This window comes from Gossypium hirsutum, chromosome A13 (genome assembly GCF_007990345.1).
Source record: "Gossypium hirsutum isolate 1008001.06 chromosome A13, Gossypium_hirsutum_v2.1, whole genome shotgun sequence".
Lineage (NCBI taxonomy): Eukaryota > Viridiplantae > Streptophyta > Magnoliopsida > Malvales > Malvaceae > Gossypium > Gossypium hirsutum.
The window spans coordinates 3,215,267-3,237,227 of NC_053436.1; the positions used below are offsets into that span (position 1 = coordinate 3,215,267).

Sequence of the window (21,961 nt, forward strand, 5' to 3'; positions counted from 1 at the left end):
TCAAATTTCTATTAACTATATATATGATGCTGAATATGTCGTGCTAAGCTAAAAGTAGGGAAAAAATCATTGCAATTAATTAAATTGATTAATTTTATCTTCCATGCCAAATAAAACTCATAATTTTTTTATTACTTATTTATCTAAACGAAGAGCAAGCAATTAATAAATTAATTGGGATGATATTTTCTTTTACTTTTAGCTTGGCATGGAAAAATAGAGATTATATAATCAAAAGAAATTTAAGTTTCGTTGACAATTATTAAATACGAGTTATTTGAATTGATTTCGTTGATTTTAAAATTTAAATGGAGATTAAATTAATTAATTTTAATATTATAGTAACAAATCGGTTGACATTATCAATGGATTAAAACATTTCAACAATTTATTCAATTTATTTTGATGTTTTAAATTTTAAATTTGCAATATTAAAAAATTAAAATTTTCGGCAATGGGATAAACAAAGTACAAATAAAAAATTTGTGTGTATTATTTTAGTTTCTATTACATTTTCGCTTTAATTCTTGATTTTTTTACCCTAATCAATACCTTAAAAAATATATACTTTGGGTGACTCATATAAATATGTAAACATGATGTAGCATATATAGTTAACCGTTATTAGAGATTTAACATTTGGATGATTAAAAAGAAAGCACCCTAAAAATTAAATAACTAAATTGTAAGGATTTTATTTTGAGTGACTAAAATGAAAGTGTCCTAAAAATTAGATGATCAACTAGAACCCTAAAAAAACCTCCGATATTACAGGGTTAATTCTATCAGATGTCCCCCTTGACTATCCTAATGTAGTATTGGTGCCAACTTATTCAGTCTCTTTTTGCAAGGTAATTGACTGCCTGCAATTTGCAATGACAAAGCTTGGCAAAGAGGCTTTTACAAGCCTTTTAATGGTGCTGTGGTTTTGGTAGCTCTTCAATGTTCGAAATGTGGAGATTCCCCAATGGAAGGTGATGGTACCACAAAGTTTTTTATTTAATTGCCAATTGAGTGTTTGTTTTATTAACATTACATTGTTGCTAGTACAGGAATATATGGATTTCAGTACATTGAAACATATTATCTTCCAATTTAAGAGGAGAGGAGGGGCTATAGGCAGTTTTAGGCATTGTATCAAAAAAACAGATATAATAAAAATTTATTGAGTCATATTTTTTTAAAAAAAAATTATTATTCTACTTATATATGCTTTTATTGACACAATACTTAAAACTACACATAATTCCTCCTCAACATATAAATAGAAAGATAATGCGCTTCAATGTACTGAAACTCACGTCTTCTTACATTGACAATAATGCTTATGCTAATTGAGCTAAGACTCAATCAATCAATTAAAGTCATATTTGCATACAAATTTATATGGACATGCACATAAAATGGAAGTTTATTTTTGCATATATATAATATATTTATTATTTGAACACAAAGTTATTTGCACTTGAAAAATCTTGAAAATCTTGAAAATAAGGTGAGAACACAGGGATAAGCAAAATTTAATTTGATTCAAAAAACTTTAAATAAAATAATATAATTTGAGAACATAAACGTTTAATTCAAATTTTGAGATAAATAATTTAAGTTAATCGAGCTATTCACATCAGCTAGAATAAAAAAATCAAAATTTTCAATTCCACTCAAATATAAATTACACAATTCGAATTATCCCAAAATTCGAATAAAAAAAAAAGACAAAACTACATCGTTTTAACCTATCAAGTTAAAAGACAAAATTATTATATTACTTATATAGTTAAATAATCTTGTACTTCATTTACTAGTTAAATAATTGATCCATGTAAACATAACATTGAGTATGAATAATAAAATCCTTCAACCCGAATCGATTTGATAAAAAAAATTCAAATCAAGCTTAATTGCTAAAATAAAATTAATCAACTTGACTAATTCAAAATCAAATACTCAAATCCCTACGAGAACAAGAGATACTTTAGCCTGTTACAACTAAGAAATATAATTAATTTTCCAACTTAGAAAAATTGAAAGCTTATTTCATAAGAAGCGTAAATCGAAATATTTATTTTAATATATAAAAACATTTTTATAGATAATTATCAAAATAAGTCGGCATAGAGTTTCTATAAAAGTAAATATAATCAGTAAATTTACAAACCAAACTACTACTCAATATAGATACAGTACTTTGAGCAAATCCAATGCAGTGCCGTTGGTGGTTTAAATAGCATTTCCCTAGTTGAATACATAAACACTACAAAAGTTTCATAACATAAGAGCACCAAATTTACTTGGGATTTCTTAGAACAATTATAACAGAATCTCCCCTAAGGAACATCTTACTGATGAATCTGTCCTTGTTAACTGGTAGTGCCTTCTTCTTGCCTTTCCCGGTCTTCGGTACCTATACCGTAATGGAGAATCGATTTAACCTTTGTAATTGATTGTAATAAGATGAAGGCAAACAAGCCTCTGTATTTGATTGTAATAAGATGAAGGCAAACAAGAGGAGGAAAGAAAAACAACCTCAGTCCACATTTCCCTGACATTTTCCAGAACCATGTTGCAGTGGCGATCGAATGCTCTCACTCGGCCGAGAAGCTTTTTGTTGTTGCGACAGTTGATAAGAACCTGTTTCCATAACGCTAATTTCAGCTCTAGATAAAGCACATTTACAAGTATTGCTAGGGGGTACGGAAGATGGGCTTATTACCTGAGTGTTATTTTTAACACTCATCATCAAAACGGACAGCGGTCCAGTGTTAAATTCCTCTTCCTCATTCTTTGGTGTCTGCAGGTAGATAAGCAAACAAGAGATGAATATCAGCAAAGATTCATACAATAAATGCATTCTTTTTGTTTGAATGGAGGGGGAAAACTCCAGTTATGACAACTTACATCTTCTTCCATTGGCCGACTGCAAAAAGAGAAGCAAACAAAGGAGAGGGTTAGTATACAATCTACAAAATGCAGCAAGCAACTTTTTAATGCTACTAAATGAACACGGCAAAGGAAAGAAAAAAGGATAGATGAATTAGTACCTCATTCTCAAATACAGAAGTCTTTAGTGATATCTGTCAGTAAACCTAACACAAAACCTGCAAAAAGTATGTAAATTCCATTAACAAAATCAAGAAACTCTTACTACACTTGAAAATGGAAAATTTTTCTATGCTTATGTAACCACATGAATGATAGATTTGTCAAAATATTTGTAGAAAAAGAAAATGCTTAACTACACAAGAAGTACAAAAATTGCCCAATTGGAAATTACAATATTATGGCTTCACTGTAAATTGCCCAATGAACACAAACAGAGTATTTCTCAAAATCTATGCAAAATCTATTCACATGAATACTCAGACTTGGGTGTGAGTATTTGGACAGAGTATGTTAAAAGATCATATCTCCAAACCCATGTCCGGATAGGAGTTAAGACATTGGTGTCCAACACAGGTATTTCAAGAAAATCAGAATTAGGGCAACATAAGAGAAAAAGGTATCAAAATACAATCTATATAGAAAAATCTTCTGAAACTCTTCAGCTCAGGTCTCCATAAAATTTCAGCATTTATTAGCTCAGGAGAACGAAAGTTTTTATATTAAACATCATTAGAGTAACAGAAGACCTTCAAATGCCTAATACCGTAAAGGTCAGTTGTAAGCTATAGTAATGACCAAAAATGGAAAACAAATTCTTTTCCTAAATCTAATTGAAGAACAAATTGTAGCTAATTCATATCAACCTCTTCAGTTCAGGTCTCCAGAAATTTTCCGCATGGATTTTCTCGGAAGAACGAAAGTTTCTTATTTTCAATCATCCTCAGAGGCAAAAATGATACAAAAATGGCAAACACAAATATGACAGTAAATAGCAAAAAACAAAAACTACAATGTCTCTTCAGCTCAGGTCTCCATATAGAAATTCCGCACAGATTTTTTCTCTCAGAAGAACGAAAGTTTTTCAAATTTAAATCATCATTAGAGACATTTTTTCCTATCGATAGAAAACTAAAAACCTAAACAGCAAAAAAGAAATCCATGAGAAAGTAAGGTTAAGTAAAGAGAAGAGCGGAGATTTACCTGATTGGCACCTTGACCGATGAGATCTGATTTCAAACGAAGCACAGTGGAGAGCCGTTTTATAGAGACTCCTCCGACGACCAAAAGAAAAACCCAAATGCTCGCTTCAAATTAGGGTTTTGTTGTTGGGCCTGAAACTTCTATTTAGTTACTATTAGGGTTTGAAGATTTGGGCTATAGTTTGTTTAGTTTATGGGCTTAAGCCTCTCAGGTAATCAATTTCCTTTAATATTAATACCTAATAGGATTTTTTTTAAAATTATTTTTAATTATCTCTTAAACTTTATTTAAAATTTAAAAATAAATTATTTCAAAATAAATTATTTCATTTTATTTATTAATTTCATTATAAGTTCTAATAATATCTATTTTTTCTTTTTTATCCAATACCTAAAATTACCCATTACCCCTCATCAATCTATAAATAGAATAATAATGTGTTTCAATGCGCTCAAACTCACATCTTCTTATATTAACAATAATACTCATACTAATCAAAATAAGACTCGATCAGCTAGATAAAATTATTATTTATTGCGATAAATAACTAAAGTATTAATTATTAATAATAAATAAGATATAATCCAAAAAATTGGAGATGGGGACAGTCTCAAATCACAATGATGGAGCAGACACCTTTGAAATGAGAAGATAATATAACATAAAATAAACAATGATTACACAGAATTGTGGGGATTCATTCGCCCACCACCTTTTCATTTATCATGTTTTCCATTAAAATGAAAATTAACTCAACTATTATTATTATTATTATTATATTTATCTACTCCTTTAATTTGGTGGAAAAACCGTTTTATATATATATATATATATATATATATATATATTCTCACAATTTTTTTCTGCTTTTCTGTGTCTTTAAAATAAAAGGTTAGCCTAATTTATCTATAACACGGAACACTCGATTAAAGTTAAAATTAAATTGTATATTTTTACTACTATAAAAATATAATTTTATTATTATAATAGCATATATTTTTATAAATTTAAAGAATTAAATCAATTTTATTATATTTTTTAGAGCTAAAGTTCTATATAATTATTATTAATTTAAAATTTTATAAATTATAAAATGCCTAAAAGGAAATTCTCATTGTAAAGAGGCTGAATCCTGGTAACCTCCCTAGCTCTACCCTTACACTAGAGGTGTTCATGTGTCCGGTTCGAGTCAGGCTGAAGCATGGTCTTAACATACTTTATGCTTGTCCGACTTAAAATATTGGCCTAAAACTTTGCCTAAACCCGCCATTATTTGTAAAAGACTAATCCAAGCTCATTTTAAATCCTCATATTATTTTTTAAAATATTTATATTATATTATTTTAATATTTAATAACTTTATATATTTTTTATTTATTAAATTTTTTTATATAGTCATCTTAACATTATTTTAATGTTTATATTAGAGTAATAAAATATTATAAACTTAAAAACAGATTAGGCTATAGTAGAGCCTTGAATGTTCAAGTCCTAGACCGATCCTGTATTTTTAAATGAGCCTAAATTTTTTTATCAAAACCTATTTTTCGAACTTAATATTTTTTACTTAAACCCTCCTAAATTTAAAAAAAAATTAAAAATTTGGACGTAAAAGCTTAAGAGCAGTCTAACTACAAAGTGATGAAAAAAGAAAAGTAGAAAAGCCAAATATTTAGAATGACAAAAGATGCATGCACGCCTAATAAAGACAACCCCAAATTGTATTTAATACATTTTTGTAATGCCATAAACTATAGCATTAGCAACCCATTACTTGAGAGCCTCCCATGTTATTTTTGCAATATTCCATGTGTATAATCATTAATATATTTATATATTATGATTTAATTATATTTTTTAATTAAAAGTTTAGATTTCATAATTCATGTATTTGCATTGTTTTATGTCATGTTATGTTCTCCATTATATTTTAATTATTTTTTCTTCTAATGGTATCATGTGTCTAGAGTGTTAAAAAATTCTCAAAAATAATATAATTAATTTTAATTTTAATAAAATGACATAGTTTGATTTATTAGTGCATATTTTATAAATATATAAATTTTCAAGGACTAAAATTTTATATATTTCTTTTGGATAAGGGTAATTGTAGTATTTAAAAAGCCTCAATGATTCATTCACCTTTATAGGTTTTGAAAGGAGGATTTCTTACAAGATTGGATGCTAGCCCTGTTTCCTACAAACCTATAGGGTTCAATCTCTAAACCACAATATATATTGTGTTATACCACAAACCAATAATAAATAAAAAGTTAACTTTTCAATCAAGTTAAATTAAAAATTTTATCTTTCCTCATAAAAAAGATAATTTTTCGATCAAGTCATTAATTTGAACATCATATGTGTCTTGAATTATAAACTTTAGTTTTTTTATTAAAGGGCACCTACCACCAAATCTTTAAGAATATAAAATCATATCTTCTAAGATTACATATCTTAGAAATCTTTAAGAATATAAAATCATATCTTCTAAGATTACATATCTTATCTAAGATATGTAATCTTATAAAATAATGATTTTATATTCTTAAAGATTTGGTGGTAGGTGCCCTTTAATCATAGCCGTTGATGTACTTAATTTTGTACCGTTGGATTTGGGGAGGCTCAACTATAAATAAGAGACCTCTTCCCTCATTGTAAATCACTTGAGTTTTGAGTAAGAAGAATTCTTGAGAGCATTCACTCAAACTTTTCTCTCTTGTGTTCTTATTTTCCCTGGCTTGTTCTTGTCTCATTCTTCTTTCATCTTGTTGGCTTTGAGTTGCTTTCGCTTGAGTTGTGTTTTTGGGAGGAATTCTGTTGAATCCTTCTTTTGTGGAAGTTAGGCTGACTTAGGCGTTTTTGGAGTAAGAAACTGCCTAAGGCCGCACGGATTCTGAGGCAAGAATCTTAAGTCCGTGACAGTGATCAAGTCATTAATTTGAACATTATATGTTTATTGAAATATAAGCTTTAGCACCCCATAATTTACTTTCATCTTGCAAGAATCTAAGAGTGTACCCAAACCTCTCTAATCCGATCCATCTTTCATTGCGGCTGATATATATATATATAACAAAACTGGGGAAATGCCCGTATCTTCTTAGGAGAAATATCAAAATACTTAATGTTAGTAATAGAAATAGTGACAGACAATTCCCTGCAAAAAACAATGTGGAAAAAGTTTAGACCATGCCATGTGCAACATGCTTGCTGCTGCTGCTGCTGCTGTGCTCTCCCTCTATTTTTCACTTTATTTTCTTTCTTTTACCTCGTTCCTTGCTTGGTTCGTAGGATTCTCCCTTCCTCTCCATCCCCCACCCTTTTTTTCTGCTCTTTTTGTCTGCCACCTTCCTATCTACCCCCAAAATTTCAAAAAAAAAAAAACAAATTTTAAACAAGACATTGTTCCCATAATGTAAGAAGACTGAGGGTCCCAATTTTAAGATATACAAAGCTTAACATACATTACACCAATATAACACCCCATTTACCTAAAACCGACGAAGATTGTAACAATGAACCAAATCTTTTTAAGGGAAAACCATCACTCAATGCCAACTCTATTACAAACATTCCCATCATATACTATTAGGCCCCCAATGTATTCAAGTTGTAGCTTGAAAAAGAAAAAAGAAATATAAATGCTACAACTCAAACTTACCTTTATGGTATGTTTTACTAACAGTGCATAGAATTATATTAACCCTTGAAATAAATTTTATTATTATATTTAGGAAAATAGTGATTAAGGGTGTAATAAGGAATAATATACTATTGAAACCATGAAAAAAGAATGCCACCGAAAGAAGAACAAAATCATATAATAGATCCAATGAAACCTGTCAAAGGAGGGGTAGATACAATAGGTTTTTGAAAACATTGTTATATGCAGCCCATCAACTTCAATTCAATACCATTTTCACATGCTGTACAATCTCAACAAGAACCAAAACAAAAAGATATCAGTCTTTAATGGTATTGTGGGACTGCCTTTCTCAACCAACCCAACTAAGTTCCAAAATGAGGGTCTAATCTTGAACACCAACTTCAATTCATTGCCAAAAAAAAAAAATGTATGATTTGATCCAACTGTTAAAAGCTATTTTAAGTACCCTTTGTTGAGTATCTACCAAAAACTCTTGAGTTATTAGCTGACAGGAGCTCTATGAGGAATGCCTTTCCTTTTCTTCACTCTTTTCCTAGGCTTTAATAGACTTTTGGTCACCCATGTCTTTGTCTCCTCAGAAACATCAGTTGATGAAAGAGATGATTGCTTTTCTTCTGTACTTATTTCGGGTGAATTTTTATTGTATTTCCATGAAACATGAGGGAATTCTCGTATCGGCAATTCGATTTTATCAGTTCGGTTTCCAGGCTGCACAGCTGAGACCTGAAACATTTGTTTATGATTCAGGTAAAAGGAAAATAATGAGGGAATTCAAGTGGTGAAAAAATGGGGTTGAATTTAAATACCTTGCATGCGATAGAGCAAAATCTATTAGGAGGGTCTTGAAGGTATCTTCCACAAGCTTCGCAGGCAGCACCAGTTTTCGATTTTGTTGATGGTTTGGCATCTTTAGCTTGAGGCCGAGGGTTCAAATGCACAGCTTTTTCACCATTGATTTTGTATGTCTGGCAAACGATTAAAAATCATTACAGTAGTGTCAGTAGTGTCATGAAACTATGTATCATATCAAATTGCTGGAAAAGTTTATCAAAAGAGAAAAAAAAAAAGTGGCAATCAAAGCAATCATTTGGATGATTCTTGAAACATAATGATATGATTCAACAAGTAGTTTAATCAAAAACACATTATATATGGATCCTAATTAGTGATTTACCCCAAAAAAACAATCTTTTTGACCACATCTATGATACTACCAAAGCAATAAGGTCAATTGAATTCATTACAATTAGTATGAAAGTTTCATAATTAAAAGGCCGATAAGAGCATTGGAAAAAAATACCTGAATTCTGGAACAATCAATATGTTTCTGCATATCTTGAAGGCGAACAACATCTTGATACACATATTTGCAGATCTGAAGTGAAAGATGTTGGCTATGAACCTTACAATGCCGGCAAAATTCGAGATTACAATCGATGCAGAACACATTTTTCTCGTTTTTCCTAAGGTCTCGATGATCAGAGCAAGGGCCAAAGAACTCAGTTTGAAGAAGGGGAATAAGCCAATCTGTTTTATCCTTTAAGTATAATTCACAACCCACCTGCAATAACCAAATTCTAATTCAGCGGAATAATATTAAAAAAAGCTTGTAAAAGTCAGGAACTTTCAAAGCTTCTAGATTTACAATTGATTCCAAGATTATAGATTTGATAACAAGTACTCTAAGCAATGGATGAATTCAATAGCAAGATTCAACATTTAACTGTGAATATACCAGAATGAGTATAATTCATAAAAAATTACAACAAAACATTGACAGAATTCTAATACAAACTATTAAAAGATGCTGAATTCATGAAAGGTTAAACGTTTTAACAAAATTAAATAAACCAAAGAAGCCAATACAGGGTTGTTTTTTTTCTTTTTGTTTTAATGAGTAGAACAAAGCTGCACAAAAAATAATAATATTTCCTTGTGTTCATATAATTTTTTTCCTGGGAAACAAACAGACCATTATAGCCAGATAACAACAAACACTAAAAAGAAAAACACGTACCCTTTATTCAACACGTGAGATTATGTTTAACAGAAAAAAAAAATTTGAAAGAGACAACCAACAGTTAGTGAAAGAAACCAAATTCTCACCATTTTCCTTTGCTTTGAATCCGATATATATGCTCTGATCAGTACTCCAATGAATAACACTTTTCAAATTAGAATTTGGCAAGAAAGTTGAGAGAAAGTAATTCAAAAAAAAAGGAAAAAAAAAAGAGAAGAAGAAGAAGAAGAGAGAGTAAGAAGAGAAGCCTACAGAATGTGGAAAGAGTGATATAAAGGAATGTGCAGTAAAAAGATATTTAAAAAAATAAAAATAAAAATGGAAAATCGAGAGAAAAAAAAATTGTATATTTGCTAAAGAAAATGAAGTGACCTACCCTAGGCGGGAAAGGTTAATAAAATCATTCTGACTAGTGAGTTAAAACTTGATCGGACGGCTGTTAATTTATTACATTTATTTTGTTTTAAACAAGTAATTTTGCTGGAAATTTTGGATTATTTTCTCGAAATTATTATAAAAAATAAATTTATGTTTTTTTAATGAAATAATTTATTAAAAGATATTAATATTTAACTAAAAATGTGTGTGTTTTCTTTTTAAATAACTAATTATTATTATAAGTAAAAAAGATAAATTATATTGGTAAAAGCACCTTATCAGGGGTGAAATTTTCAAAAGCTATTTATTAATTAATTAATTTTACTTGATTTTTTGAAAATTAAAACCCAATAATATAAATTATTATCATTATCATTTATTTTCCAAATTTTGGGAAATAATTAAATTTCATGATTTCACAAAAAAAGTCAAACTCTAATAGATTAACTCTTAATTTTTATTTTCAAATAATAATTAAAAAAAAAGGAGATAAAAGGGTTTTCCAGAGATTAAATTCGAAATTAATGTGAATTAAAGATTTTATATATGGTCTTTTGTCATTCCTCTAATTGATTCTTGCAATAATTTTTAAAATTAGTTATATTATTTATAATTATATTATATTAAATGTAGCATAATTTTGTTTTTTTATTTCAGATTAATTAAAATTCTCGTCTCGATCTTAATTTGATAGGACATCGACTCATCAAATAAAATCTGATGCGGAGAATTTATTTTTTTTAAGTGTAACATAAAATAATTGAACGAAACATGAGAAAGATTCATACAATAATTTCTCTTCTTCTACGAAGAAAAAAAGTCAAATCAATTAAGACAATATGCTTAAAAGAAAACCTAAATCAAGGTGTAATGAAATGACAACATAGTCCCTTGAAAGAATGAAGATAGGTTGGAAACATGAAGAAATTTGACATTTAGTAGGGACATTATAAGAAATTGAAAAAAGAAAGAAAAGGCTGTCCAATTCTCAAAAAAGGAATTTTTTTTCTAAATTTGCTCAGAAATTCTGAAAATGCAAATCTAAGAATGAATGATATCTTACCAAAACCCTAGGCCATTTTTTAAAATTTTATTATTAATTAATTAAATTCAGTATTTTTATGATGCAAAAGAGATTCTAATTTTGAGGATAAAATATATTAAAATTTAAATTTAAACTAATAAATTTTATGTATATAGTAAATTAATTTAAAATCACAAATTTTTTCCAATATTTAATAAGAGAAAATTCAAAATGTTACTTAAAGAACTTTATTTTGTTTTATTGAGAAAAAAAGAAAATCAAAGTTGAGTTGAAACAAATATATTCCAAACCCCAAAAAAGGTAGTAAATTTGTCAAGTTATAATGGACTAATTTGATCGTCATTTTTGACTCATCATATTTATCACTATTGAGATTAAGACTCAAAAAGTGGATGTATTTCACCAATGGGTGGAGTTGTAAAATTACCTTATTGGTATATTGTTATCAATGCAAAAGGACGTGAGTTTGAGTGCGTTTAAGCCTATTATCCTCCTATTTAAGGGATTATAGGTAGTTCTAAGTAGCGTATCAAAAAAAAAACAGAACGTATATAGAAATCTACTCTTAAGTTTAAATTATAAATTATATATTTTTAGTCAATTTTTTTTGATAAATAATAGCTTAACTTATACTCATATTTATCACATAATTCTATTGAGTAATTATTATTGAGTATATACTAAATAATTGAACTAGACATAATTTCATTAATTAATATAAAAAAACCAAGTTAAATTTCACTTTCTACCAAAATAAATCACCTAAAAATTGAATCCAAGCATGAACCCTTATTTTGAAATTCAAAAAAAAAAATCCAATCTACCTATAATTTAAATTTTAAAGTGTGTTGATTAAATCTTTAAAGTATCGATATCATATCAATCTAGTCCTTCTTTTATTCAACATTAACTTGAGAGTTAAATATCAGTTTAAATCTGATGCGGAGCACATTTAAAACACGTATATAAAATTTTAAACATGTGTTTACCTACTATATGAAAAGTTTAAATTTGCATATTAAAAGAAAATAAATCAAAATTTAGGAAACTTTTTTTCTTTGACATACCAAATACAAATTGTTCATGTAATAGATGCATACATGTTTAAAATTTGATCCGCGTGTTCTAAATATTCTCTGCATTAAATTAGAGCTAAGATTTATCGTTCAAGTTGACATTCAAGCTAACAAAAGGACATGATTAATATATATATATATATATTACATTGATACTAATATTTTTAAGACTCAATTAAAATATTTTGAAATTTAGAGATTAATGTAAAGTATAATCATAGTTTGGGGACCAATGTAAAAAGAAAAAAAAACTTCAATTTAAGTTGTTAAGTCATGACTTGAATAATAAACAAATATTAATATTTAAAAATATTTTCAATTTTTTTTAAAACATATTAACTTATTTATTATTCAAATAATTAAAAAAATTATAACTATAATATAAATATCTATATTCATATTAGAATTAAAATTTTTAATATTACGAAATTAATGTGAAAATTTTAATGAAATAGAAAAAAGGCACATGAATAGAAACTTCTTCAGTTACCTCCAAAATCTGGCTTTATAAAAGATGCTTTAAGACGTTTACGTTTTTTTTTCTTCCCTTTGTTTTTAGGGTCGAGGTTAGCATTGTTGTTGCTGTACTAAAAAATTTAGTTTAGAAAAAAAAGTATTTTTGAATATTCCTGTTATGAAAATTTGAGATTTTTTTAATTTTTAGTATTTAGCATAAATGTATTAAAATATTTATTTTGAATATAATATTAGAAAGTAGAAATAAATTAATAAAATTATTTTTAATTTAATCTAAATATGTAAAAAAAATATTATATTAAAATCATATACAAATCTAACCCCTTACAATTGAAAATTCATTAAATTACATATTTTGTGTGGTCTAATTATGAAGTTCCTAAAATTGAAAAGTTATTCTTATTTTAATTTGCCGGAGTTTAGTTTTCGTATTTTATGAAATTGAAAAGTTAATAATTGCCCACAAAATAAGTCGTCAATAATTTATATGCAAAAAATTAATAAAAATTAAGAGTTCAATAATTTATATAATAAATTAATGAAAATTAATAGCTTAAATTTATGTATTTATCAACAACTAAAGTAACATCACAGTGTTCACAAAATATGAAAATTAAATTCTAAAAAATTGAATTAAGAGATTAACTTCTAAATTTTTGGTAAATAAAGAGATAAAATTTGGAATTAAATCTATTTTATTGATATAAAATACTAAATTCGATTTAAAATCATAACTTCCAAAAATAAAAGCAACCAAGTTTTTGGTTTGGTCTAAAAGAAACTTTCAAAAGAGATTTGGATGCCGAAATCACTTTTTTTTTTTTGTTAAGTTGTGATTTAGCTGGAAAAAAAAAGCTTCTGAAGGACTTTAAAAAAAAAACTAAACAAACTATTTTATGGCGTCATAAAATTTAGGCTAAATGTTGAATATGAATTTAAACCTTTTAAAGCCCCCTTTGTAGGAATCAAAATTTTGAAAGTGATGAAACAAAGAATAAAAATTTTCGAATTTACTCATAAAGATCAAATTTTTATATATTTATAAAAAAAAAACTTGTTAATAATCATGTAATAGATGTTTACTTTTTATAATTATTAAATTTATATTTATATGATTATTTTAATTATTTATTTAATAATTATTTGAAATAGGAATGAAAAGAAAAAAATATATATTTGTAAAATGAGGTTTCATCGAAATATCTAAACTCATTTACTTTCAATGAGAAATTCATCCTCCAATGTCTTAAACACGCGGACCTCAGATTATTCAAACAAAACTTTGCACGACAATCGAGGAAATTGTAACTAAAACGCACCAAAGGGAACCTTACTCAATAGGGCTAAGGTTTATTGTACTTATGTTGTTTTTCTTTAGCTATAATGGTGTAAAAAGAATTGACCATATATACGATTTACCTTAGATTCATGGTTATTAAACATAATAATTTTGTTATATATGTTTTATTGGTCCTTATTTGAGCAAAGTGCATTAATTTTTATTTATATGACAGTTTTGAACCCAAATTCAGAATTGTTTAAATAGTTTTTGACTGTTACGTTTTAATGCAAAATTTGCACAATGCATTGGGTATTGTCCATGTGAACCGTAATCACCCACATTATTAAGGGTGAGGAGTTACAGAAATTCCAACGAGTTGACCAGTTGCTACTAAACTCAGTCAGAGCCCCCCTCACTCACTACTTACTCCCTCTGCAGATCGACTCACATTGGTTAATGTTACTAAGAAATGGTCCCCTTCCCTCCTTTGAATGCATGACCTGCACAAGGAAGTCGGGACCATAATACGCTACTTCCTTGAACTCAACCTTGTCAAATCAACTTTCATTCTAAACACCCGGCTATTCACATATGGTGTCTGCCTGCTATTATAATTACTTTGCAAAATTCTAGGGCCACTCTGAAGATATGATTCCACATCCCTTCCTACTCATAGCCCCTGCATCACCTTTGTCTACATTATTATTATTATTATTCACGCTTACTTCGTCCGGAACTTGGGAAACCCACGCATATATATTATATCTATTATATAAATATAAAATCCTTAAAAACATGAAAAATAATACAACTCAAGTTATCAAATATGCACCTACATTTTATATTGGAGTTGTTCTCAACATGCAAGTATCCCTGCCTACTACATTTATCCCAAAATATGATCCTACATGGACCTTTTCTTTAAACCTCCAACTATATGGATAAATATTGAAAGAAAAATATACTCTCGCAACCCGAGTTCAAATAACATGTTATCATTGTGATTACATAAGACTCGGACGATAAGGGGGGTAATGCCACAAGTGATTAGCATAAAGGTAGATATAAGACCATTTTATTCCAACTCTTAAAAGTCGGACTCGTTTCTGAACAAGACTTGAAGTAGACGCGAAGGAGTGCATTTGCAGAGTAGGGAGGGATAGTAATACTTAAACCTTTGTATGAAGAGCAATAACTCTCGAAAGCCAACAGTTTCATCAGTCTCTACAAAATTGGAGGGTAAACCAAAGACCCATGTATATATAAAACCCCAGTATCAAGACTAGACAATATGCTCTTTTGGTGTGGACTGCGGTATCTCATGTATATGTTACATCCTGCTGCCAGTTTCACGAATAATCTGAGCGGTTTTTCATATATTTCCCATTTAGGATAAGAAGCACCAAATTAATGCAATAGAACTTCTCTATGATATTCACCTTTTATTGTTTTGAATCAGTCGAAGTGAAGATGGTGTTTTCTTTTACGACACCTATTAACATACCAAGTTGCATGTTTCTGTAGGCCCATCCCGATCATTACTTTTAGGCTTGTGAGCATGACATAGGTTACTGAAATCAAGAAAAGGATCCAAAAGAGTCTCCACAGCAAGGGGCTGTATGGGAGGTGAGCAGCATATACTGGAGTCAGCACTCGAATGACCTTAAGAAACAAAACCAACAAAATAATAATTAATTTGAAATACTTCTCTAATGAGCATCTTTTTAAAGCAAGAAATTCAACATAGAGATTACAGGTCAACCAGAAATTGAACAATATCTTTTTTAAATATGGTTAATTTCGTGCTTTTCCCTCACATTTTACTGCCTAGCATCTAATGCATTCCAACAAAACCAATATCTTATCACTTCCATTGAAATGTATAGCCGATGAACATATGTCAGCTTTATCCCCATGACATTATTGGCAATTTTTTCCCATGTAAACAATAAACAAAATGAAGGAAAAGGGGAGAGTGGAGGAAGGAGCAAAGAAAACAATTGAACAAAGTATTAACCGGTTCTTACCACACAAGCTGGAGCAAGAGGAACAAAAGTGAGATTTTTCTTGCTGTCTTCAGTTTGCATATTTAAAGTCTGAAAATGTTGGCATCGTGTTACTTTAAAAGTTAATAAAACAAGTTAAAAGAAGATTTTTTTACCGTATAAATAAAACAGCTAATTAACGAAAGGGAAAAGAAAAAGTACAAGTGAGGGAAATATGGCAAAAGAAATGATATACAAGAATAACTTTTGTTCCCAAAATGACAGGTTTGGGGGAGATTTATCAAGAATCTATCACTTAAAGAAGCATGTACCTGCTTGCAGAGATCTTCAAGAAATTCTGAGTATTCAATGGGCTTTATACCATTGAATTTGGCAAGGAATGAATGTTTTATGATATCAATTAACATTTCACAAAAGAAAACCACAAATGCATTCTGCAGAGTTCATAAAGGAAATTATGAGCAAGCCATACAAAGTCCTGTAAAGTACTTATGATAAGAAAATATCTGAAAACATAGAGTACCACGATTTTTTATGGTGTACTTACAAAAAGAAAGCTTTCAAACCAAGGACCCTGAGCTTCCAAAATATTTTGAGCTAATACGAATAAGAGAAATGCTGAAATGTGGAATCTCTCTACTGAATCTGACAGGGAAAATAATTCAATAGTTTATATTTGAACAAAACGACCACAGAGATTAGCAACACGAAAAAAGGAAAATGCAGACAAACATGCAGATAATATGTTTCTAATAATGATTTTCCATGAGTTCTCTTGTGGAACTGGTATGTGCTCAAGTTGGTTATTATACACTAACTAATACATGTATTGTCGCTTCTTGTTCTTTCTAACTAATATTTCAATTAGTATGGCAGTAAAATGAACATAAAAGGAAAATATTGTCAATATTTCCCTAGAGATAAATAAAAATCATGATCAGGAAAATGTTACAGTGATGGCTCTTTTTGCACTTTAAATTCAGCAAGTGTCCAAAATATGGTCAGGCAGTCACAAATGCCATAAAAAGAAACGTACAAAGGAACAACTCACCTGCATATGCGAGATTGTGGATGTTATCCTTGCTAAAGCGCTTAAAGACATTGCTTTTTATCTCAGCAAAGTTATTGGATACCAGCAAAGCAAATAGTGCGTTATTATGAGCAACGATGCAAGTTGATAAAGTAATTGCCTGAGCTAATAAAATAAAAGAATGAAGAAGTAATGATAGTCAAAGAAACAAATTGAACAAGAATTTTTTTTTTTTTTTGGGGGGGGGGGGGAGAGAACATTGCTTAAATATAAGGATATTTGAGAAAGCCATAGCCAATGCTTGGTCAGAAACAAATCTACGGATCCAGAATCTCATGTTTTCCTGAGAGCAAGTTGCTAGTCCTTCTGCAGAATTAAATAGGGTTTCAAACACATCTCCACCAAAACTTTGGCATAATTTATCAATTATCTGCAGGTGGACACAAAAAACAGTGTTACATTGAATTCAGCCAAAATACCAGCCAAAATATACATGCAAAATTCAGTGGAATCAAAGCAGATGACAGAAGAACACAAACTAGTTTCTTATGGTAGAAAAAGATCCTACAACAGATGTACAAAATAAACGAAACCATAAATGTCATTTAACAGTCTTGGATCCAGAAGAATATCTCTAGAAGACTATCTAATATTTAAATATTCCAGATGAAAAGATCTTATTTATGCGTAAGCAGGCATGCTAAGCAAGCTCCAAATCCTTGACCTTAATCCCTTGCTTTGAGATAGCCTTCACATAGAAGTTCTGTATTCCTCCCTCAGAAAAGAAATTTCCCAACTCACAACTTTAAAAATAAACAATTGTTTTGACAAAAGTCACTTATCAAGTTCAATGACTAAAAGGCTGGAAGCTAAAATTTCTCATTTTCAATATGTTAAAGAACATTAGCTTCACAACATGTAGAAACATGTCACTCTCTATCCCTTCCCAAGGTTTTCCAAGTCTTATCATCATGTTCCATTGACCACCTTAGCAGCTGCCTATCCACTAAAGTTGGGTGTCTCATTACATTAGAAATACCAGTGTGAGCTCCAATTATAGACACCACTGAGGTACCACATTGTAATCACCATGAGTCTATTAGGCTCTAGCATTACTAGAGTGGAAGACAAAAAAAATCAGTTGATAGCTTAATTCACAGTAAATATTGAGCCTCTGATATGAGCTCTTAAATGCATGCCCATCACTGAATCACTCAAAGTAACTGAAAAAGTATTCAGGTTCAGCTGTTCATTCTCACCTCCAACACATTGTAGACCATATAGAGTTTGATTGTTCCTTGACCACGAATCATGTGATATATTAAACTGATATCTGGGAAGACAAAAACTAAAATTAGAGAATAAAACCACCTATGAAAACAGTATTACTTGTTAAACTCTCTCGGTCCATTAGTGGTAGAGCACTAATTAAGCCTCAAAATCTTAACAAGCACCAATGACATGCATATTTTTAATGATTGTCTATTATAAACATGCAGGCAGTGATATGTCCTGCCATACCAGTTTGGCCCAGGAGAATGACTCCACATGCTAGAACAAGAAAGCAGCCAAAATCACACAGCTCTGCTGCAGAAAGCCTCTTGAACTGCCTGCCACAAACATGGTTAGGTTATTTTGCAATCATTGCAAGACACAATAACTGCAGTATGTGCCAAAAAAGAAAAATATGATGATTTAATATATAGCCTGAAAGAAACAAATGTTGTTAAAACAAAAGAAGCATAAGGAGAAATAATTTTTTTTTGTGCACGAACTCTAAGAATGATGCCAGACGTTATGCCAGCCTTATTGAAACTTCCAAAAGAAAGCATGAGTCGTAATTCTAATAGAATCCTTTTACTACTTCAACGAAAAACTTAAAAGAGAAAAGGCAGAATTGTTTCGACATCACCACAAGCATGGGGATGCAAATCATTTCAAATGAGAAATGAGATGTACATTTGCACGGTACATCTGCATGCATGTATTCCCAGCAAATCATATGAACCAAAGTATGTATAAATCTGAGTATGTGAGTGTGTGTGTGTATACAATATATATAATAGCTAACCTTGCAGTCAGGAACCTCCAAAGCTTAATCAGAATCCTTGTCGGCATGATAGTTAACAAGGATAGAAACGCATCAAAGCAGACAAAGAATCCAACATCTATAAGCTGAAATAAGATTGCCGCACTTGAGAATGTTTCAAAAAAAAAACAATGTTACAACAAAATAAATCAATTTGATTAAGCAATCCACAAGAAATAGAACAACAATTCAGCATTTTAACAAAAAATAGAGTAGACATAATTACCAGATGAGGCAAAAAGAAAAATCCAAGAAACAATGAATATAGTAAGTGCACGCAAACTTGTTACTGATAATGTGATGAGGTACAGGTAGAGATTACCAAAAAATCCATCTTTTCTTTTTCTTTTTGACTCTCCTATTTTATCCACATCAAAGAAGGGAAAGCTAATATTACCACTTCACATCTCCATGGCAAGCGGAAGATAGTATCATACACTCGCTCTCGTTCTTTCTCACTACCAAGTGTTGTGGTCCTCCGCAATGAATTTCCACTATACATTTCATCCAAAAAGTACTTCGCCGGTGATTTGTGCACTGCATAAAGATCTGAAATGCATAAAATCAAAATAAGAATATATCTTAAACTTACATTTACATGAAACATAACTGAAATAAACAAGAGAATGCAGATATAATATAATGCTCAGTTTCGCTAAATATACCCTCAATCAGCCCCAACTTAAGGTCAGAATTCTTTTATATCATAACTCTATAGAAAATTCTGCCAACTAGTTAGACTATATGTGAACAATCCTAACTTTCTGGATCCAACATAGCTTTTACATGATTCTGTTGGTGTAGGCTCCGAAACTATAGAAAGGGGTTAAAACTTTAATATATATATACACACATATGCACTCGGCAATAAACATAAATATAAGAGTGCAGCATGCAAAAACCTCAGCCATATGAGGCATGCATAAGTAGCTTTCTTTTTCTAGTTATGTAATTTATGACGCACAGTTTGCTACAAGTTTGTTATTACATATGTCAACAGAACTATGCCTCAATCGCAAGAACTACTCCAGGTCAAGCCTTGCAAATTTCTGGATTTGACTCAACTAGGGTTTATGAAGAGGCTTGGTGGACATCAGACCTTGTGTTCTAAAAACTCTAGAACGGAAAGAACCACTTTAGTGAATTACACTTATTACATTAAAAATTAATACATTATATTCAATAAAAATCTCCTTATCAGAGTTCCAAGCCATCAATTATGATCATTTCAACAACTAGTAATACTAACATATGAGTGACACTCTACCATCAACCATGATCGCTGATATAGCCAATTCATTGTAATAATAGTTTTCTTGAATTCTTAATTGCCTCTCTTGAATAGATTAGAAAACACTGATTAAAGTCAACATTTGAGCATTCTATTTATATTCGTCCATATCTATTCTACCATGTTCCATGCACCAAAACACATTTCCATAAAATGTTCAATAGAAAGATGTTTATAAAAGAACGGAAATGCATAAACGCTCACAATTAGGATCCTCAGACATAAGCCGCTTCCAATCCAACGACTCAGCTGTGTCCAACTTATTCGCTACGTTCCCATTAACCACGGGCTCAGGCTGTGCCGGGGGTAACGGCTCCTTCGAACCATTCATCTCCGCACGATCCTCTTCCGCCCTGGACGCCACCGCTGCCATCTCCTCTCCTCCGCCAATGACATTCCTCTGCCTCAATTCCCCAAAACCACAAACATTTTGACACACGCTTTCCTCCACAACCACGACGCTCCCGCTGCCAACGCAACTGATCTTGTTAACGTTCCCATTATCTCTGATCCCATAATTCTCAGAAGTCGACTCCACTACAGTACCACTGCTATCGTTCCCACACTGTTCCGCCACAGGATCTTCCGGAATTACCGGGAAATCATCTATAGCCTCCTTCCTCTTCTTCTGTTTCTTCTTCTTCCGACTATTGCGGGACGGCTTAGCGACGCCGCTTTGGAGTCCGGTTGGATCTGAAGTCGATCGATACAACAAAGATCGGTCATCTTCTTCTAAAGATCTAGTTTTGCTTAAAATCTCGAAAGAGAGCTTTCTATTACCTGACGATCTCAACGCCATGGTGGCTATGCAATCATCTGAGAGAAATCTAGAAAAAGGAACAAACAAAAAAAATATAAATAACAAAAATTTGGAAAAAATGAAGATTTTGTTTAATTAATTAATTTGCTTGTTTGGATTTGATTTATTTTTACGTTGAATGGAGGAAGTGGGAACTCTCAAGTTTTTTTTTTGGCTTCCAATTTGCTTTCACCTTTCAAGGTAATGTGCTCGATGATGTTCCATCTCACGAGCCATTGGCGACAGTGACGACCTTGGTCAAATCACCTTCTTACACGTAATATTTTTCTTTCCTTAATAGAATATCACTTTTACCCTAATTACTTTTTACCACCTTAAGTTTCAAATTTTAGTTTAATTAGTCCTTCGTATGTAAAAACTATCACAACCGTCTTGCATGACAATCTGGCTGTGATGAATACTATTTTTAGAATTTTTTTATGGACATTTTTTAAATTTTATTGAATTTTTAATACTTTTTTTTAAATTCTATAAAGTGTAAGTATACTATTTTTTTAACGTAGTTTTTCTATAAAATTAGTTCATAAGCTCGCCTCACTCGAAAAAATTAAATTGTTCAAAAAAATAAAGGTATGGGGACTAATTTTAACAAAAAAAATGGAGAATGTAGAAAAACAGAGAGAGAAGAAGAAGAGAATGAAAAATAAAGAAAAAATGAAAGTTAAAAGAACATAAAAAATTTAAATTGCTCAAA

The 21,961-nt window shown here is 30.2% G+C and overlaps 3 protein-coding genes, 1 non-coding gene and 2 pseudogenes across 11 annotated transcripts; all 6 read right to left on the reverse strand.

The window, feature by feature from the left end:
* Positions 1–2,096: 2,096 nt before the first annotated feature.
* On the reverse strand, positions 2,097–4,201 carry LOC107913510 (small nuclear ribonucleoprotein Sm D2). Its single transcript, XM_016842126.2, has 6 exons — positions 4,084–4,201; positions 3,042–3,098; positions 2,899–2,917; positions 2,714–2,791; positions 2,527–2,631; positions 2,097–2,404 (listed from the first exon to the last, which is right to left on the reverse strand). Exons 2-6 carry the CDS (start codon positions 3,044–3,046, stop codon positions 2,288–2,290), a joined length of 324 nt encoding a protein of 107 aa, XP_016697615.1. The 5' UTR covers positions 3,047–3,098; positions 4,084–4,201; the 3' UTR covers positions 2,097–2,287.
* On the reverse strand, positions 3,536–3,620 carry LOC121212984 (uncharacterized; annotated as a pseudogene).
* Positions 3,745–3,831, reverse strand: LOC121212981 (uncharacterized; annotated as a pseudogene).
* Positions 3,896–3,989, reverse strand: LOC121212980 (small nucleolar RNA Z159/U59). Its single transcript, XR_005908350.1, has one exon. It is a non-coding gene; the product is annotated as a small nucleolar RNA Z159/U59 (small nucleolar RNA).
* Positions 4,202–7,907: 3,706 nt separating the features above from the next.
* Positions 7,908–10,142, reverse strand: LOC107913509 (protein RGF1 INDUCIBLE TRANSCRIPTION FACTOR 1). Its single transcript, XM_016842125.2, has 4 exons — positions 9,860–10,142; positions 9,054–9,314; positions 8,560–8,718; positions 7,908–8,476 (listed from the first exon to the last, which is right to left on the reverse strand). The coding sequence occupies exons 1-4, from the start codon at positions 9,860–9,862 to the stop codon at positions 8,234–8,236; spliced, it is 666 nt and encodes a 221-aa protein (XP_016697614.1). The 5' UTR covers positions 9,863–10,142; the 3' UTR covers positions 7,908–8,233.
* A 4,706-nt stretch (positions 10,143–14,848) lies between these two features.
* LOC107913511 (protein POLLEN DEFECTIVE IN GUIDANCE 1) lies at positions 14,849–21,511 on the reverse strand. Of its 8 annotated transcripts, none has more exons than XM_041084483.1 (13): positions 21,440–21,511; positions 21,228–21,274; positions 20,652–21,140; positions 19,554–19,705; positions 19,139–19,242; positions 18,589–18,677; positions 18,327–18,400; positions 17,347–17,497; positions 17,089–17,256; positions 16,585–16,682; positions 16,349–16,471; positions 16,059–16,127; positions 14,849–15,693 (listed from the first exon to the last, which is right to left on the reverse strand). In XM_041084483.1, the coding sequence occupies exons 1-13, from the start codon at positions 21,481–21,483 to the stop codon at positions 15,487–15,489; spliced, it is 1,815 nt and encodes a 604-aa protein (XP_040940417.1). In that variant the 5' UTR covers positions 21,484–21,511; the 3' UTR covers positions 14,849–15,486. The 8 variants fall into 8 exon arrangements, with proteins under 8 accessions (XP_040940417.1, XP_040940414.1, XP_040940413.1 ...); XM_041084480.1 differs by having other exon boundaries at positions 14,849–15,368; positions 15,471–15,693; positions 20,652–21,274; positions 21,440–21,493; XM_041084479.1 differs by having other exon boundaries at positions 14,849–15,371; positions 15,471–15,693; positions 20,652–21,274; positions 21,440–21,493.
* Between the last annotated feature and the right edge of the window lie 450 nt (positions 21,512–21,961).

Coding starts and splice junctions, on each gene's coding strand:
- LOC107913510 (XM_016842126.2), bottom strand. Junction 2,632..2,713: donor GTGTTAAAAATAACACTCAG/GTAATAAGCCCA, acceptor TTATGGAAACAG/GTTCTTATCAACTGTCGCAA. Junction 2,405..2,526: donor TCAGGGAAATGTGGACTGAG/GTTGTTTTTCTT, acceptor ATTACGGTATAG/GTACCGAAGACCGGGAAAGG.
- LOC107913509 (XM_016842125.2), bottom strand. Junction 8,719..9,053: donor TTGATTGTTCCAGAATTCAG/GTATTTTTTTCC, acceptor ATCGTTTGCCAG/ACATACAAAATCAATGGTGA. Junction 8,477..8,559: donor TTTGCTCTATCGCATGCAAG/GTATTTAAATTC, acceptor CAAATGTTTCAG/GTCTCAGCTGTGCAGCCTGG.
- LOC107913511 (XM_041084480.1), bottom strand. CDS start 21,483: ATGGCTCGTGAGATGGAACATCATCGAGCACATTACCTTGAAAG. Junction 18,401..18,588: donor CATTCTCCTGGGCCAAACTG/GTATGGCAGGAC, acceptor TTGTCTTCCCAG/ATATCAGTTTAATATATCAC. Junction 16,472..16,584: donor GGTTTGAAAGCTTTCTTTTT/GTAAGTACACCA, acceptor TGAACTCTGCAG/AATGCATTTGTGGTTTTCTT.